The following is a 19360-nucleotide window of genomic DNA, read 5'->3' as shown; positions in this document are numbered from 1 at the left end:
TGCATTTGCTTTTAGAGTCACTTCACAAGGCAAATCAAGATCCATCTGGCACTCCTCATCAGCCAAGCCTCACACTGTCATGTGAGAGAACGGTCATGAAAGATGACACATTACTAGAATTAATTCTGGGGTCACTTCAGTAGACCCCGCTAGCCCGCCACAATGACGGGCCAACACAATACCGTCAAGCTCTGTCAAAAGTATTTCATTGAATGCCAATCAGACAACAATCAAATATTTGTCTTTTTTTTAATTCGATCCTTCAGAGTCAGATAAAGTCAAATTAAGTCAAAGCTCACTTTATATATATGATCAGTAATTGGTTATTAAATTGATAATCTAGTCAGAGGTGTTTGCCTAGATTTAAATCAAGGAACGCAGTGATGCCATCTCAGGTACTCTGACATAAACGTTCTAAATCCCTGTTGCCATCTGGCCCTCCTCCTAATTTACTGCAATGCATTTACCGACCATGCTGGTAAATTGTGTATTCAATAGGGGCACACACAACACAAGCACGAAGACCGAGGCGGCTCAGTACTGACTTGCGTCTGTCCCAGCGTGCTCCGTCCAGAAAGAGTCCATTGATGTAAACGCCATCCTCCGGGGAATCCTCACTGCTATCCTTAGCCAGGACCTGCACGAGGAACCATTCAGCACTCAGTGTGTGGGTTAGCCACAATTTAAACCAATGAACAGTAAATATATACATATATTTTGGTAGCACAAGGGCAGTTCCACAAACAAGGCAACCTCAGTCAAAATTTCAGAATAACTTTAATTGCACATATGGGATGTCATTGGGAAGCTAAGTATCTATGGTTTTAGAATATCTGAGTTATTTATGGATTTCTTGAAACAATAAACTGAATGTACCACCACCATCCCTTTGTCAACGAAAAAGTTAATTCATCAGTGTGGTTGGTTTAAGATGTCTGGCCAGGTGAAAGAGTAGGCAAAATACTCTCAGATGGAGGCCCGTCCACCAGCAGGAGAGCGAGGAAGCAATTGCAAGGCTGCACCTTTACGTTTTTAACACGGTGTACGACCGAACATCAGGCACACACATCTTCTGCCCTCAGGGATTCTCACAGTTACGCACGTCGTTGTACAAATACCTCAAACTCGAAGCCCAGCAGGTCGATGGGGATGGTGTGCTTCCTGGCGTAGTTCTGCATGGCGCCCGTCAGAAAGGCTTGCGTGAAAAAGAACCCGGAGAGCCAGAAGACGTGGGGCTTTCCGTGGTCAAACCAATCCTGTCAGCACCCAGACAGCAACTTTGGAGGGTGGATTTGTTGTGGATCAATCAAGATGGAGCTGCTTGGTGCATATGTGTGTGAATGTGTGGTTGTTGGTGTGACAGCCATTTAAAAGACAATAAGGTTCCCACATGGGGCACCTTATGATGCACCAATCCCACTTCCAAAGTTTCTGCATTACCATTATGCATTCTTTTAACCACTTCATATATCTTAACCACAGCATCAGGCAACACAAAATCAGTTGTCTGGATTCAAACCCAGGTTCTCAGCAGTGCTGGCTCAGCAGTGACAGCCAATATGAGCCTCTCAATCCATCCGGTCACCTGAACTAGGACCACGACTTTTAGAGATGTGAGCAAACAGGGCCCTAGGTGTGGCCATAAATTTGTGTGAGCCACAAACCGTCGCCTCCAAGGTGTTGCATAGCAGCCGTGCGTCACCTGCAGGAACTTGAGGCGGGCGAGGAAGTCGGTGATGTAATTGCCGAGTGGTTTGAGGCTTGGATACGATCGCTTTGCCCAGCTCTCTGGGACCTTCCCCACCATCAGGCTGCTGGTCAGCGCCTCCAGCTCCGAGCTCATGACGACCAGACCCTTGATGGCTTTCTGCAGGTTCTGCAGCGTGCTGCGGATTGTCCTGATCAAGCTGGCAAGCGCACAGATGAGGGCGACGCAGTGCTGGTGAAGACCTCGAATAATATGCATTTTGCCACTAGATGGCAAACATCACTCAGCACAACTGCACATCAGAAGAGCAGTGATGTAAATTTTTATGCTCTGAAGCTGTAAAGAAAAGTAAAACCTTTTAAAGAATGAAGCTGCAGTGTGCACAACTGCTTTAGTACTATAGATCTTTACATACGGGTGAAAGGGCCATTATGTCAGTCTAGTATCTATCAGAAACATCTGAAAAATATCGATGATAGATAAAACACTACTAGTTCTTATCTTCATTAGACCTCCTTTGCCAGTACCAAAATATAATAATAGGGGTTTTCCCCTTTTTTCTGGCAACAAAACTGAAACCTTTTTACAAGTATGCATGTCTGCATTAACCACAATACTTGCAGTCAAAATGCAAATAAAAAAATTATCAGAGTGTTTTTTTTTTCACAGCCTGGGGGACACGGAGGCTTGTAACAATGCATAAACAAATGTATTAATTCAACTCATATATATATATGTCGATGCGAGAATTGATTATACTATTTACGATTCATGAACATTGGATGCTAATGTAATATTGTTACATGTAGGTTAATGGAGTAAATGAAACGACACAAACGATAGAGAAAAACAATTGAAACAATACAAGCAAGATGGCATAAATGACAAAATAAATAATTGTTTCTTTTGTTGTGAAATTCATCATTAAAGCGTGACAATGTATTGCTTCTCTGGGGTGAGGTGTGAATAATTCTATGTCTAGACATGCCTACAGGACAAGCCGAGGTAGGAGTCTACTCGACAAGGGATGTTCGTGGTATTGGTTTGCACGTTCCTTTAACAGGGAGGGTGCGGGGGGGGATGTTACTTGTTGAAGCGTTCCATTTCCTGCACCAGCACGGTGTTCATGCTCTCCTCGTAGCGCACGGGGAACTTCTGCAGGCCGGCCTCAATGTCAAAGTCCTTGGGCAGCTGTCGGTGGCAGGGAATTCGCAGGACAGGACACGTGGGAACGTTTCAGCGACAGATGAGTGCAGCTTCCTCATTGTCACTCTATTATCGTTATGGTACTGTGCATCACTTTATCGCCCTTCAGCGTGGTTGGTGTAGTTCAAGATGATTTGTTCTGTTTATTTACTATGCCCAGCACTTTTCGTACATTGTCCGTAACAATATTTTTTAAATCAACATTTAATTTGGTGACACGCCTTCAGCATTTGTTGCTATGAACCAGTCTCAGTTCCCCAACCTCCTAAACTTGATTTTTCAGGTTAGCTGTCTTGGTGTTGCCTGTAATTAAGATTTATCCTCTCCCTGGAAATGTTGAAGTGTCACTTAGATAAACAAGACTGTAATCACGTCCTGTTTGAATACGCTGAGGACAGAGACATCTTCTATGATATGAGTTTGTCTCTGAGAATAAAGTTAATTTGAAACATAATTTTTCCATTTGAGCTCCTGCATGTCCATATTTTACACTCCAATGCCCAAATATACTTCTTCTAGAAAAAATCATTTCCTGACAGCAACCGTATATGCATGACAATTTGACACTAGTTTCAATCGTAACCCAAACTCTGCCTCCCACTAATGCTCATCTTCCTCTGCCTCTCTTTATCTTCACCTGCCTCCATCTGTCTTGCCATACCTCTACCTGTCTTTCCCATCTCATCTTGTCCTTCTGTCTCCTGCTCTCTCCTTACATCCCAAGCATGCCACTGCCTCTTTTTGCCTTGTCTTCCTCTGCCTCTCTCAATCTTCACCTCCCGTCCCCTGCCTATCCTCGTTTTCCCTGCGTCTAATTGTCCTCCTCAAGCCCCTGCCTCTGTCGATTTGCCCGTGTACTTTGCTGAGGATGTCTCCAGCGATGTCCTGCAGGAGGGCGTCCGTGTTGCTGGCCGAGCCACCCTTGCGCCCACCGCCCTGCGTGAGGACGAGCGAGTCGAAGAGCGTCCGCGTCTGCTGCAGGTCCTTGGAGACGTCCACGTTCTCGTGCATCCCAAACACCTCGGGCTGCTGAGCGAATGGCAGCTTCTGCTCCGAGTGATAGCATGGGAGTAGGGGGGGGTGGAAGCATGGCGTGGGGAAGATACAGCACGGACGATTTAGAGTTGATGAATGGAAAGCGTTGGGTTGCTCTTCAAGAGGGTATGAAAGTTTTAGCAGTGGGAGGCATTGAAAGGCAGCTGAAGGTAGTTATGGAACAGATAAGCAAAGGGTGGCACAAGGATGTAAGGGACGAGGTGGAGAGACAGTCGAAAGTAGGTGGAGACAGAGGGAAAAGTTAATGAAGAAGTTAATGGATGTACAGCGGTGGGAGACAAGAAGTCAGGGGTAATGGGAAGTAGAGAGAGGTGGTGGAGAGCACATCATGCAAGAAGAGATAGAAGGCAGAGATAAGTCTATGAAGACAAGGAAAGGCAGTGGAATGCAGTAGAATGTAGAGATAGATGGGCAAACCCAGTGCACACTACTAGAAGCAGGTAAATAAAGATAGGCAACAGTGAGGTAGGGAAATTTGAGCAAAGGCAGGGAGTGGAAACAGTAGATGGAAGCAAGCATAGGCAGTGCGAGGCAATGGGAGGTAGTGGAAGGCAGAGCGAGAAAGAGATGGCAGTGGCAGAGATTGAGAGGCATTGGGAGGTGAAGGGATACAGAGGGAGGCAGTGGAAGTCAGGGGGAGTGAAGGAGGAGGAATAGGAAGAAGAGTTGGTGTGATATACAGAGAGAGAAAACACAGCAGTGGGCAGCAAGAGAAGGCAGAGATAGACAAGGATGTGGAAGAGGGAATCATTGAAAAGTGATTAAATGGAGGGGAATCAGTGTCAGATAGTAGAAGGCACACAAAGCCAGGCAGACGAATAGAATAGCAAGGAGAGTAAACAGCGGGTGGCAGAGAGACACAGGAATAGATGTTGAGGTTGCTACAGATGGCAACACCTTTATGAACTCAATGCAGTCTTCGTAGGTGCCCCTGGGTGGCGCACGGTAGAGGCCGCTCGGCGAGAAGTTGTAGTGGGCGTCCTCCAGCAGTTGTGGCGAGTAGAAGTCCTGCAGGACGGTGAGCAGGCAGCGACGGTCCCAGTCGTCTGTGACGCGCCCGCCATAGTTGCACTCGCCCGTCAGGTAAGAGATGGCCTCGAAGGGCACGTGCTCATACTCCGTCACAAAGAGCTGCGGCAAACGCAGACACATACACGAGCATGATTGCACGGCCACCTCCTGCGATCGTCTTTCAAAATCCTCTTGCACCATCCGGTCAGCTCATATCCTTACCTGCAGCTGACGTATGCTGATGCGCAGGTCGGATTCGTTGAAGCCGTATGGGATGTTCCAGCCGAGGGGTCCAAACTTTCTGCGCTCCTGCACCAGCCCGTGGAAGAAGCACACGCCGAATAGCAGCTTCTGCCACACCTGCAAGGGACAGAGATCCGAGCAGCACCGTCAGTGTGTTCCCAGGAGCTCACCTACAATCAGTGAGGAATCGGGTGTTGATGAGAATATCGCAAGGGTGCAGACACATACACACACAAATTATTACCTGTTTAGCCTTACAGGCTATAAGTAGTGTTAGCGAGCACCTATTAAGGCCGCCAAGGGGCGTGTGGCGAGTACCATGCCCTTTGCCTCTCCAGTACTGATGCTTACACGCTGCCCCAGATAGTCATCTTAAGGATGAATCAGAGAGTCAAGAAAAGATTCAGATACAACCAATCACAGGTGTTATCCATGGCTAGGAATTGAACCCGAGTTGTATAATTCCTAGCACAGTGTGCTATACATTGTGCCAGTCACCACTCACACCGACACACAAACCACACAGAGCACTGAGTAGTTTCCATTTATATTGGTAGGCCTGAGCCAGTGGTGTAATTTCTACACGATTAAGATGGGGCCAGCCCCTCCATGTAACAACTATTGAATTCCCACATGATGGTACTTATTATTGTATCAGTCCTAGAGAATGATAAGCTGAGTTGTCTCTAGACCTTGTAACATTAAATGTGCTCTACCACTGTCACCAATTACTATATCCCAACTGTGACATGGGAGTAACATCAGTACATCATGACCATCATATGATCATGTCAGGGAATGATCTCAGAAGGTGATACCACACAACTACATATAGTATAATGTGAATAGGCCTCTCTAACTCAACACTAAAGTATGCTCCCTCAACTGTTGTAAAGACAGGTTTTAATGCATGTTGATATTTCCCTATATATACTGCATGTATATGCATGTGTGTATTGAATCTAGACTATGCTCAATAACATGCCAAAACATATTATATGATGGATAACGTTTTGGTAGTCACTGGTGACCGAGCTGATACCACTAAATTAAAGGAAGCAAGTGCGTGCTGGTTAGCTGGGTGTGTCGCCACACGTCTGCAATCCGGCCCTTTTGAGGCAAGGTTGGTGACTCGTGCCGAGATCGCAGTTAAACTCCAGAGCCTGTTGGACTATCAGGTGGCCAGACGATGACAACAGAGCAAGTGTGTGTGTGTGGGACTTGGCCTTAAATGAGTACCTGGTGCAGTGTATAATCATGACCTTTAGGGAGACAAAAGTGGCCAGGTGTGGTGCTGGCCACCCACCCCCTCGTGTGCCGTGCCGACCATCATAGGTACTCGCTAACAGCACTTGCCCCAAGAGTTTGCTGAGGCTATAGGGGGGATCTTTGTCTTTGGGGAGTTTTCTCAGTGCTTCGGTTTGCTCTCACGTGCAAACAACTCACGAAAAAGGAAAACACCAAACAAGGGTGGACAGAGACAGCAAATGGGCTTCCTTGGATACATAGATGACGTCAATGTATTTATTCTCGGTTAGTGAACCTGCAATTCAAACCTTGGACCTCGGCATTGATGATTCAGTGGTCTGATAATAAAGCAATACAATTTATTTGGCTTAGCACCGCGTCAGCACAAGTCCCCGTGAAAGTTCATGTTGCTGTGGGTGAACTCACGTGCTCTTTTCCAGGACAGCTGTTGAAGAAGTCAGGGTCTGAGATGGGATCGCTGAGGTACGACTGCAGCAGATTCATGCGCAATCCGGTCGGAGGCTCGTTGGTCATCTTGACCCCGTTCTGCAGGATGCTCACGGGAAACTGGACACACAGATACATTTAAATGTACGTGCACATACAAGTAAATACACGGATTACCCATTTAGACTCATAGAGCATAGTAATACCTACTCATGAAGGCAAATCTCTTGAGTCCTGATTCTCACACAACGCAAAAGGTATGCATTTAAGGCTCAGTCAACCAAAGGGAGGCCCAGAAGAGATTCAGATAACACTCGCCAATGATAATACCAATGGCCGGTAATACAAGTCAAGTCAAGCAGTTTGTAGGAGAATGTGATAGCTACTGCGCTGCCACTCCCACAATCGCACACAAACACACGAGGTTAGCCTTGTCATGCTCGCGAGAATGTCATGGTACGTGTTGGCATATGCCGTGGTGGGTTTGTCACAACTACAGAAAAATGCATACTCAGCTGCTTTCGTCTCCATAGTACAGGTATTTACAACTGCACTGGGCATTCATTCATTTTAGACTGAGTTTCTCTCGAGGGGGGCCATGTATTGTACCAACATTGATAGACATTTTATGTTCATGACCACATTATACAATACTAGAAAAAAGGTCTGATTTATATATAAATGTTGGACTTCGTTCTGACACTTATTTCTGTAAGCTCAATAGGTCAATAACTCAACATAGTCATCACCATGTATGCTCCAATACTTTGATTCCTTCTGTCAGATTCCACAACTGTCGCACAATCGACAAGCGACTTCTTCCAAAGTATTTGTTTACAGTAACCCATCATCTAATTATAGGCCTTCCCCATGGTTGCCAACCACTGAGTGCCACTCCAATGCCTGTCTCAATAATTTGCCCTCCTCCATCCTGTGCAGATTCTTCACCCATCAACACCTACTCTGCCGGGTTACATCTATGATGCTTTATTGCCACGTTCTGTTCCGAACTGCCAAGTTGCCACGTAACTCTTAGCATCCTCGACATGCACGTACACTCAAGACAAAGGTTGCACAAACGAGCTCACAATGGTTCAATGTGGTTCTGTGGCTATTGGAGCCTGAACAGAGACCCTGTCTGATGGAATGGTCCTTAATCTCACTCGTTTCCAGGTCAAGGTGCCTCAGTGCGCTGACATATCGTATTCTTTTATCAAGGGCCCACTGTGTGCTTAATTCACAAGGCACATCAATAATTAGCTGTCTTGCCACTCCTTCGGGGACGACAGGGGCAAATCGTGTGTCTTCCTATATTATTTATTCCCTTTTCAGTGGAGTCATTTCATCATTGTCATCAACAACCTCGATGTCAACAGCAGCAACAGTTCGGTGGAGTTATATTATCCTTAACCAAATAATCTATTTTTCGCTGAGAAATTCCTGTGAGAACATGCTGCTCAATAATCATAACGCGCTAATGTGAAAGGCGTTTTTGTTGTATTGCACCGTGGAAAATAGCCACAATGCCATATACACTTTCTAGTGTACACATACACAGAGCAGCCAGACATGACCACCAGCTTAATCTAAACAAAATAAAAGTGCTATTCTTTTTGTCTTCCCATGTTAAAGTCACCATTTCAGTAGCATGTGAATTTCACCTGTATGAGGTATTGATAGTATCGCATATCCCTTTTACCTTACCATCGCATTGGGTGTGTTTGGCTGTTAGACATAATGGCCATCTCCATACCACGTGATTTTTAGTCACACAGGCACACTAGCAGAGCGCATTTGTAAGTAGGGCTTAAACAAATAGCACGAACACTTGTATTGTTGACATGCTCTCCTGAACCAATTGTATAATTCTGAGAAGAATGTAAATCAGTTATTATTCACCTGTTGAAGTTATGTACCTAGCTATGACTTCATTAAAATCCAACATCAAAGTGTCTGCTCACTCAGATGAGCAGTGTCGGAATTTCTGATCCATGTTGGCCCTGACACAGTTGTGTCAATTCCACATTCCTACGATGAGAATCAGTCTCTGGAGAGGACAACTGTTGCTGAATAAGCAAACAGCAATACTCATTGATTGATTTGACTCCCGACCGGGATTTGAACTCTCAACCTTCATACTGTGAATTTGGTACCACCCGGCCAGCAAGTGGTTCAAAATTTAGACCAAATTGTGTCCTATTCTACAGGGCCAATGTCATAACTTCTCAACACAATTGGCGTATCTACTGTGTTTCTACCAGGATGCGAAGAATTGTTTGGCAGGATAGAGTAGACAAGTTGAACGTTTACAAGAGACTGTAGCAGCAAGGGACTCTAGAAATAACCAGGAAAGCAAGGCATGTCTTCAGTCGGGCAGGTTACTGAGGCAGCCATTGGAGTGGCACCCAATGGTCAGTGACCAAGAGGAAGACCTCGAGCCAGATGGTGGTGATGCTGTTGTAAGAGTGGTCTGTGTAACGAGGGAAAGACGTCAAGCCAGGCGGTGGAATACATGTGAGGTGTTGTACCCGCAGCAGTATAGGTCGTGATAACCTCATACAATAACAATAACTTTTGATTTTCACCAGCTCGGCTATTTAATGTGCACAAGAGCAATGCTTTGGCCATGTGCACACTGTTGTGGTCGGCACCTTGTCCGACGGGTAGCTGGTGAGCCACAGCCGGAAGTCTGGATGGCAGTTGTCAGGGCTCAGATCTTCGCAGATCTTCTCAAGCGAGGGCATCCACGACACGGCCAGGTGGCAGTTCTGCAGGCACACCCACTTGCCCGTCCGCATGGCTGCTTCAATCATGCGCGCCGCCACGGGGCCCTGACCCTGGCCCAGGGAGATGGCGTTGAACTTGTCTCCCCCATAGTTGCGGTCGTTGGCAAACTTGAGCAAGCCTGTGGGTGGGTGGAGGATGGTGTGAGCCAATATGTGTTAATTTAATGATTGCAATTGATTGGCCACCCAATGATTGCAAAAAAAGTCTTCGGATTAAATTATATCTCTCAGGACTAAATATTTGTATTGCTTCAAAATATGACAAACACTCCTAAATGAATGAATTTCAAAATTGTATTGGTTCCAACTCCCTCCAAGTAATGTTACCAAATGAGGGGTACTCATCATTGGCAAAAGTCCACTCTCAGTAAAGACTCCAGTCTAGTTAAGGCTCCTAAACCCTAATGTTACACCGGTAAACTGTAAGCAAAACCTTGGAGTTGTCATTGACCCTAAGCTCTTGATATCTTCATGCATATCTCAACTCTGAAAAACCTCAAACCTATATCTGCGCAAAATCTCCCACATTCTCCATTTCCTCACTCAGCTACCACCAGCACTCCCACAGTAAATGTCCTTTTTGACGTCTTAGTCTCTCTTTTTACTGACACTGGTCTCCATGCCCAGTGGGCGTAATCACATGCTGCCCACGTGCGTGTGTGCTGGAAGCACTCACTGGCCATGGGGTCAGCGCCGGGCGAGAGCACGAAGACGAGGGGGATGGCGGCATTAGAGTCAGCGTAGCTCTTCACCAGGTCAAATGGGGGCGGCTCCACAAACTTCTTGCCCAGCTTGTCCGTCACAAAGCTCGTGATGGCCGGCACGACCTGTTGGATGGGCCGGCGGAGATACAGCGACAAGGAAGGAAAATGGCACCATTATCATTAACGCTGCCATATAACGCAAAAGTATATCGTACATGGTGTTGTGAGTAATGGTCCTTCTGCATAGCAGGGCAAGAGTGGTGAGATATCAGGTGTGTTTGGTGAGGGTGTTTGGTGAGGGTCAGGTGGATGACTGGCAAGTGGTGTCATGGGAGTGGTGAGGTGTCTGGTGAGTGTCTGGTGGGTGACTGGCAATGATGTCAGGTGATTATCTTGTGAAAGTGTCAAGTGGTGAGTAGTGTCAGGTGTCTGGTGAGTAGTATTGAGAATGGCCAACGGAGGAGGGATGGAGGATGAAGGAGGGTAGGTTAAGGAGAGAAGCATTGGAGCGACTTCCAGAGATTGGCAACCAAATGGAAGACCTAAAGCCAGATGGTGGATTACTGTAAGGAGGCACATTGGAGGATGGGTGTCAACTGTGAACGGCTTTAGGATCTAGCATAAGGAAGCAATGGAAAAGTGTGGTTGGACCAACGGCATTGGCCTTAATGACCTCTTATCCTCAATCTATTACGTGGAAGGGCTATTGCTGAAAACATCCTGTTATAAACATTGAGTGAGCTCTTCCCTGCTTATGTATGAAGGATTTGATTGATTGAATGCCGATGCAGGCGTGTCCACTGCAAGAGGCGGTAATGGATCAGAGAGCCTGCCTTGTCTGGGCGGAGGCACCGGATGACGATCATCTTCTGGAAGATGTTGAGCTTTGTGTCCCAAGGCTGTGGGAAGGGTGCATTGTGCGGAGTTTTGCTCTCGTATATCGCTCGCCACTGCTCCATTGCACTCTCAAAGTGCTCCCTGCAAAGAACATGGACATTATATCATCAACACCATCAACACCATCAATGGCATTTACTTAAATGTTTTACAAAAACCTATTTCAAACAAATCTCAACGCACTTACTCACACAATAAAAATGCTAGTGCTGCCTCTGCTCATGATGATGATGACGAAGCAACTGATTTTGCTACTGTTGGTGCTCTTGCAGGTGCTACTGATACTGCTGCTGCTGTGCCTGCTGCAGCAGCTGATCTTACTCATCCAGCTAATGATCACAAGGATGATGCTTTTCATTATGATGACGATGATCTTCTTATGACAAATGCACAATGCTGAGAATAACGATGTGTATAATGCTGCTACAATCACTGCTGGTGCTGACCTGAAGCCCTGGAAGCTGGGATTGTCGCTCATGCGACATATCTCGTCCCAGCTGCGGTCCAGAAGCCAAGTGGGGTCGGGGTTGTTGCGCTTGTTCTCCAGCCCCACTCCCCCCGTGAGCAGGAAGAGGAACTCCCGCATGTCCAGCTCTTTACGAGCACTGGGGGCACAGCACTCTCCATGTCACTGGCGAGATGTTAACTACCTCGCCTGGTATACAGGAGGCCGTGGGTTCGATCCCGACCCTGACACCTGTATATTTGGAGTTTGCATCATTGATGAGATTCGTCGCGTCGACAGCTCAGCCCAAGTCCAGGCTCAGCCCTGTTTTGCCTATGTGATCGAGTGCACTCCAGGTGATTAGTCGCAGGCACTTTACATACCAGCAGCCTTTGTGAACTATCATGTAGCAAACTGGATCAGTGGCGGCAAGCACACCAACTGGCAGGCTGCTCGTCCAACCTGAACAAAACAACGCAATCGACTGAGATATTTATGGTTCATTGAGACGCTCGCCCGTGGCGTGAGCACGACTCACATGAGAAGATTAGCACAGAGCACGAAGGAGAAGAGCAGCTTATCCCTCTCAAACAGCGAGCGGCACACGTTGCAGTAGAGGTTGTAGGTGAAGTGGTCGTTGAGGTATCGCAGGCGCTTGTCCAGAAGCTTGGACTTGTTGCTGAAACAGCATGGGCGGCACACACGTGGATATAAGGCCTAGTTAAACACACGCCCAGGTAAACCTAGTCGTTTGAGCTACAATGAAGTCTCAATATGTCAATCATGCCTCACCAGTTCACCAATCGATCATTTTACGCAATAATAATTTATTAGTCGTTTATAAAAAGGTCATGATTTTAAATCCCAGTCAGGGGTTGACTATAATCGCTTTATGATCAATAAAAATTTAGTATCACTTTGTGGAAAACAACTAATGTTATCATTCTCCCTTCACAATCTCGTATAACACTGCCTCAAATCAAGAAGCATATCTACTCTCATCTAATAAATATATTTATTCTGTCCCTCTGTCACCGGCTGCTTTGAATTACCGGCCTTAGGGGCTCTTCTAATGAGTCTCCGTTTATAAAAGTCACCACCAAATACAATTAGTTCACCTGTCCAGGATGGAGATGATGTAGAGGTTGGTGAACCAAGCCAGGGAGTACTGGTACATGGGGTCAATATTGGCCAGGTCAGCAATGCTGAAGAACAGGACAGCAGAGTGGCGAGCGATGGGTCTGTAGCCCTCCCGAGACTCTGCAAGCTTGAGTTCTGTCCTCTCCGCAACCTGAAGTAATGATATATACAGGCTGTTATTGCACTATACGGTTGCACGAGGCAACCTTAACACGAACCCACAGGTACCACACAAATCCATACCCTCAACACGTGCCCACAATCTCAACACTAACCCATAGCCTCATTACGTACACACAGCTCAAGCATGAACCCACAGCCTCAATACTAAACCACAGTATGCACTGTATGTATGTTGAACTTCTTTCGCACCGTACGTAGCCGTAATAGTACATAACTCCCACAAGTCATCACTAACCCACAGCTTCAACACAAGCCCACAGCAGCCTTAACATCAGCACACAGCCATGGAGAAGTACTTTCACCTCCATCACAAAATAAGAATCCCTTCATCCAGGCCAGAAAAACACATGTGGTAAATTTTGGTGCTCAGTACAGAGCTCATTGCATGTGAAAGAAAACCAACAGTTGCAACACCTCATCCTGTACACATAGGCCGGGATGTGAAAAGTGAGCGAGCAAATTTGACTATAGTAAGACGGCTTGAATCGACACTGTTTTGATGATGCAATATAATAGCACACGACAGTTTAAGCACAACCCTCTTCTCCACCTGCTGCTTTTTTGTGATCTCGTTGGACATGACTTTGGCCGAATCGAGGATGGTGATCGCCGACTCGTCCTCCAGGATGTTTCCCTGTGACGACTGCAGCGTCTCTAGGATCTGATCTTCGATGTCCTTCAGCTGCTTCTTGTTGGCAGCCGACTGCAGGATCAGTGCGTTCCTCTCCTCCTCCAGCTCCGGTCTACAAAGAAGACACACACACGCGCGTGCGACCCCATTCACTACTGTGTGGATTGCACTCACAAGTTAGTGAGCATCTCATAAGGCTGGCATTGCCAACGAGGGTATGGTCTAGCTTCCTCTTCTGTATGGCCTTGCTCCCGCTTATCTTTCACCTCGCATTTCTCCTTATGCTCCATCTAGACCCCTTCGCTCACAGCCCCGAGTTGCTGATCATACCAAAGACGAAAAATATGAATGCTGGCGGGCATGCTTTCTCTCTGGCAGCCCCTTCTGTGTGGAATTCATTGCCATTGCACATGCATCAGATCAGTCCCCTGTCAATTTTCAATTCACACTGTAGAACTTTCTTGTTAGCTGCTGACTATGACTGATATGTGCTGGGGTTTCGTGATGTTCACCCTTTTATGTGCTATTTCCATGGATGATGCTGTGTGGAATCAAACAATTGTTAAAGTCTTTATTCTTTTTTGGGACTACCAGGTAAGTAACACAATTATCCACAATGATTATGTTGTATAATTAGAACTATGAAAATATTTTAAGTTCGATTGTAAAAGAATCCTGTTAAAGTCAGCTGTTGACTTCATGACAACTGATCATTTATTAGCAGGAAGGAAGCAATGGTGAGTTGCAGAGGCACAAACTCATTGGTTAGATGACCTTGACTAGATAAAACACACAGACAAATGTGTTTACTTGGCAGCGGGACGCGTCCTTCTCCTCACCTCTCCTTGGCAACGACAATGCCCAGCAGCTGGTCTTCCAGGCCCTCCGGGGTGATCATGAAGTTGAGCAGCGACACCTTGGTGGCGAGTTCGGGAAGGTAGTGCGGGTTGCGCAGCTTGCTTGTCATGTAGAAGCGGAAGTCGCTTGAGTACTCGATGATGCTCTCGCCCAGGCGGATGCAGTCCACACCGCCTGTGCATATGCACAGCCACAGGGATTCACGTCAGCTGGTTGGCACACACCAATAATATAGCACTTCAAAAATGGGCTTGATGGATCACCACGTGCTGTGAGACTCCAAAATTGCCACGCTGCGAGGTGACTACGAGACAGTGCAAATGTATTTCTGACTTTTGCGTGCCTCTTGACGGACTTTCCCCTTATATTTACAGTCTACCTTCATTTACTCAAGTTTCCTCCCTCCCACGAGTATCTTACAGCACCCCCACCTTGTTTGAAGGTCTGCTTGAGCAGCAGCGGTTCGAGCGAGGGGTCCAGCTCCTGTCCCACATTCTCCAGCAGCGCGGGCGTCCCGAACTGGATGCAGTTCTCCAGACTGCGCATGTAGTCGCCATCTGTGAGCTTGATGACCGTGAGCTTATTGTCACGCTCCGAGTTCTTCACCCACTTGTTTGCCTGGCCTTGGGGGTCAATCATGAGAGGCCTGGCAGGATAGAAGGGGCAAAAGTGCAATCTTCTTCTGTGGTATGGAAATAGCAACATTTACAAGGGTAGGTATCGAGTTTAGATTGCCCGTCAAAAAACATCATCGCATGCGGAATGAACTTTTGTCGTCTCACCGAGAAGTGAATACAAGGGACGACTGCTCATGATACGTTAAAATGTCTGAATTTTGCCATAGTTTCAGTGTTGATTGTCTTTAATCGCCACTTGTGCATCAGACATCCACATCGTCCACGGGAGGTACTGGTGCGAATTATGATTGCCCACTGCCGCCAGGATTGTATGAAGCCACATGGTTTGGCAGTCAAGCGGTACATTTAGAGGGTTTTGGTCTCCACGTTGCTTCAAGTCTGTATATCCACAATAGCTAAATGTTGCCATCTATTTTGCAATACGTTAGTTACACGGTCATTGATAAGTACTTATACCCCATTGCTCGTTGAAGCAAGGCGATAATTTAACTTTTGAAAATTATCATTGATCAAAAAATCATGATATCATAATAGTCAAATTCATTTATGTTACCATGTACATCTCATCTCAAGCAATCCAATACCCTGCTGTTGTTTTTAAGTTTAATTATCTGACCTAGAGGACCTCCCGATGGCAGCTGTCCCTGTGCAACACACGGTGACGCAGTACTGGCGTGCAAGCGGCATTAGTCTGTCAGTAGGGGGGCGATGTTGCTCATGGTAATCCCGATTAAGTAATTTTCGTGTAATAAAAAAAAACTGCCAAATTTGAACCACAGTGAGTCTTCCACGAGTTGCCAGATGTTTACGCCTCAGGGGCTGAGTGCGACTGGAGGCAGGGGAAGGCACCAGCGTCTGGAGTTGTCAACGATGACGCCGTTGTCGATGGAGAAGTTGTCCGTGGGCAGCCCCGCAATGTTCCACGCGCGGATCTTGATGGGCTCCCCCAGTGTCTTGCTCAGTGAGAAGTCATTGGAGCATGGGATCTTCTTCTCCTGCAAGAGGTTTCACTTGTCTCATTCAAAGAAAATGCAATGTGTCCCAGGTCAACAGATATGGTGAACTCATCGCTGTTGGTGGCCCTCAGTCAGTTCTAGAAATTTCGCAACTCTCTGGTGGGTGACAATCATTACGTAGGACAAACAAAGTGGTATTCACTTTGTTGACCCCTGAAGGACGAAGGGATAAGTTAAGCCCCAACCAGGAATTAAATTTACAAACCTTTTCGGTTTGAGGCGAGTGCTGTAACCACATGGCATGCCATCCATATTCACCAGCTGCAAATTCCACTACTCATCCAGCTCAGTGGTTATGTGCTCTAGAACCAGACTCAATCATAAGTTTTGTCAGTTGAAATCCTGCTCAGGGGTCAACTCAGCCCATCATCCCTAACGTATTATAAAATGAATAGTACCACTTTGTGGGATATTAACAGGAAAACTAGTCCCTGCCACGTATATTTTAACCACTGGCTCAAGATCACCGACGAGATTAATCACCACCCATTAGTCATTTGAATAGGAGTTCGTTTGGACTAAATAAACGACTGACTGATTTACTGATTGGTTGAATGCTTGATTGACTGAACAGTTGACTGACTGACTGAATCAACGTCCGACTAATGAGCTGACTGAGTGACGAGGCTGCACCTTGCAAATCTGGGTCCAGCGACGCGTGCAGTCTTGTCGGAAGGCGGCAGTAAAGGCCCCGAGGTAGGCGATGACCCCGGATGAGATGAGCACGTCCCCCGTGAGGTTGTCGTACGTGTTCTGTAGGTCCTCTGCCGCTTTAGACCACCTGCACAAGAGTCAGAGTCCAGCAGTCAGGCGTGGTGACACACTATGAAACCTCTTTGACACGTGCAGAGACTGAATCAAACATTAAATTAAATAGCATGAACTACATCACTGTCGAGGATGCTGCCGTGATGTAATGGTGAGCGCACTGGACTACTATCCAGAAGTCACAGGTTTGATCTCCACATGCGGCAGTTCAAAAAAGGGGCAAGTTTCTTAAATCCTCGCCGCACCTCTCCACCCAGCATTAAAATGGGTACACTGGATCTGATGTTTTCGGTAGGTCGCATATGGTGGGGTATGGTGTGTATACTCATACCTCTTCCAGAAGCTGACCAGCATGACAAAGTAGGCCCAATACCCACGAATGCCAGGAGTGGCAAATGCAAGGGCAGCATCTTTAAATTGTATGTAGAGCAATAACACGGTCTCATCCAGGTCACTCATTGCTTTCTTTGTCAGCCACAGACTCCTCCATCACCACCCCCCTCCCCCATACTGTCCTCTAAGCACCTCGACTTCTCCCCGCCGAGCCCTCCTATGAGCTTCTCCGCCCGCTCCAGCTTCTTGGCGCAGAGGTCCACCTGGAACTCCAGGCGCACCTTCTCCTCCGTTTTTTCGTCGAAGGTCTTCTGCAACGCGGCAAGTCGGTCCTCCACCTCCTTGAGCTCGGCTCGCTTCCTCTCCAGCAGCGCCATCGTCTGGGCGAGCGATTGCTCGGCCTCGGCCAGACGAATTTTCTTGGGCGCCACAACCTGCGGTGGAATTATAGTTCTTGTGACTATCCTGCTACGTAAAATTAATCTTAGCTAATAAGACGTAAGGCTCAGGGCTAGCAGGCTAAGGAAGTGACGTGGCGGTGATGGGCACTCGGTGCCTGCGCTGAAACCTTCTCTCTGCATCACTTTCCCTGGCCCTGCTGGAATCACTAAAGTTACGACTAACTTAACACAAGTGGATGGCAGCATCTATGGCAAAAGCATTTCAAATAAACTCAAGACTTAGTCAACTTCGTTTGGATTTGAATTGTCAATACAGTGCAAAATTGCACAGAATTGCATTTGAGTGACTTAAATAGCCGAGTAAAACACGTGTGTTGTGAAACTTCTTTTGTCTGCATTAAAGTGTAGGAAACCTCTGGTTAATCATTAATAACCATCGTTTTCTTCCCATGATTGAATCATTCTCATTTAGGCCATGCCCTAACGCAATATCACGAGGCTCTACTGGTCGAAAATGTTTGATTTATTTGGCTCCGGACATGACTATGATGACAGATCAACAGATATAACTATCAAAAATAAAACTATACCTTGGCCACCCTGTCATACACCTCCATAGCCAGGATCCACTTGCAAAGGCCCTCAGCAGCAGAGGAGGCCTTAACCACCTTAGCTGGATCAAAGTCAGGGTTGGTGATGTATTCTGTACGGATCTTCTGCATGACTGACACCTTCACACACACACACATAAAAAGATCCGCTATTCAGTCTTACAGATCAGTGCTGCACAACTGGTGTGACCGAGGCAAAGTCACAGGTGTGCCGTGGTATTCTTTAATTGATCAAAAGACACACAGACAATGAAATAAAGCAATTAACAAACAAACAAATGGATATACAGACATCAACATAAAACAATGAAATAGACACACATAGACGTTCAAATGAACACAGTAGACATACACAGAAATCAAAATAAAACTATGAAATAGATGGAAGGCCATCCAAACAATTACCAATAATCCAGGCAAACACATACATACACACACACTGACTGACAAACACAAAACACAAAACTTCCCCCTCTTAGTTAACTGGCTGAGCCAGTGCTCCAGGCGAGCAATTACACCCGAGCCTCACACGCCTGTGGTTTTAATTGAGTCGCGACAGGACCTGGGGAACAAGCAGTGATTGAGGGGAGAGCATTCCACGTTTCCATGACAACACCAAGTCTTTCCCGTAGCAGCATATCACTTGAGCACAATCCACTGCTGGATGAAGGGCCCACGGTGTGTTTTGATTCAGTGTGCCGTGATAATCGAGCAAGCTTGAAAATGTGCCGTGGAATTAAAGATGTCGAAAAGCACTGTTATATTTCAAAAGGGCGAGAATTCTTTGTGAACACCTAATAACCCTGATGCATAATATGCTGGATAGTGTGGCTGTTGCCAAGCCCAACTGTTTAGGTATTCGTAGCATAAATATTCATGCACTATGTCTAGTAATCACTTCAAAGTGAATCTACAAAAGCGAGACTCGGGGCATATTCCAAAGAGCACGTACCACTGAAGTATATGACCAGTCGTTGAACCTAATTCCCCATTTCCACTGACACATTCCAGACGTGCCAGTAAGGGGCCA

The 19360-nt window shown here is 46.5% G+C and overlaps 1 protein-coding gene across 1 annotated transcript in view; it reads right to left on the bottom strand.

The window, feature by feature from the left end:
* Positions 1–19360, bottom strand: part of DNAH12 (dynein axonemal heavy chain 12) — an 81889-nt gene that overhangs the window by 11559 nt on the left and 50970 nt on the right. Inside the window, exons 53-73 of the mRNA XM_078872283.1 lie at positions 18310–18450; positions 17511–17752; positions 16851–16998; positions 16051–16196; positions 14995–15209; positions 14545–14737; positions 13625–13817; positions 12870–13042; positions 12290–12430; positions 11753–11911; positions 11243–11387; positions 10382–10532; positions 9571–9824; positions 6899–7039; positions 5204–5341; positions 4868–5101; positions 3773–3961; positions 2796–2899; positions 1703–1907; positions 1119–1256; positions 546–637 (exon numbers count right to left, since the gene is read on the bottom strand). Coding sequence (XP_078728409.1) covers positions 546–637; positions 1119–1256; positions 1703–1907; positions 2796–2899; positions 3773–3961; positions 4868–5101; positions 5204–5341; positions 6899–7039; positions 9571–9824; positions 10382–10532; positions 11243–11387; positions 11753–11911; positions 12290–12430; positions 12870–13042; positions 13625–13817; positions 14545–14737; positions 14995–15209; positions 16051–16196; positions 16851–16998; positions 17511–17752; positions 18310–18450 — 3542 coding nt within the window. The remainder of the gene's footprint in view (positions 1–545; positions 638–1118; positions 1257–1702; positions 1908–2795; positions 2900–3772; positions 3962–4867; positions 5102–5203; positions 5342–6898; positions 7040–9570; positions 9825–10381; positions 10533–11242; positions 11388–11752; positions 11912–12289; positions 12431–12869; positions 13043–13624; positions 13818–14544; positions 14738–14994; positions 15210–16050; positions 16197–16850; positions 16999–17510; positions 17753–18309; positions 18451–19360) is intronic.

The sequence above is a fragment of the Lampetra fluviatilis genome, chromosome 34 (genome assembly GCF_964198595.1).
Source record: "Lampetra fluviatilis chromosome 34, kcLamFluv1.1, whole genome shotgun sequence".
NCBI lineage: Eukaryota > Metazoa > Chordata > Hyperoartia > Petromyzontiformes > Petromyzontidae > Lampetra > Lampetra fluviatilis.
The sequence above is the reverse complement of the archived record's forward strand: the minus strand, read 5'-3'. Positions and strand labels throughout refer to the sequence as shown.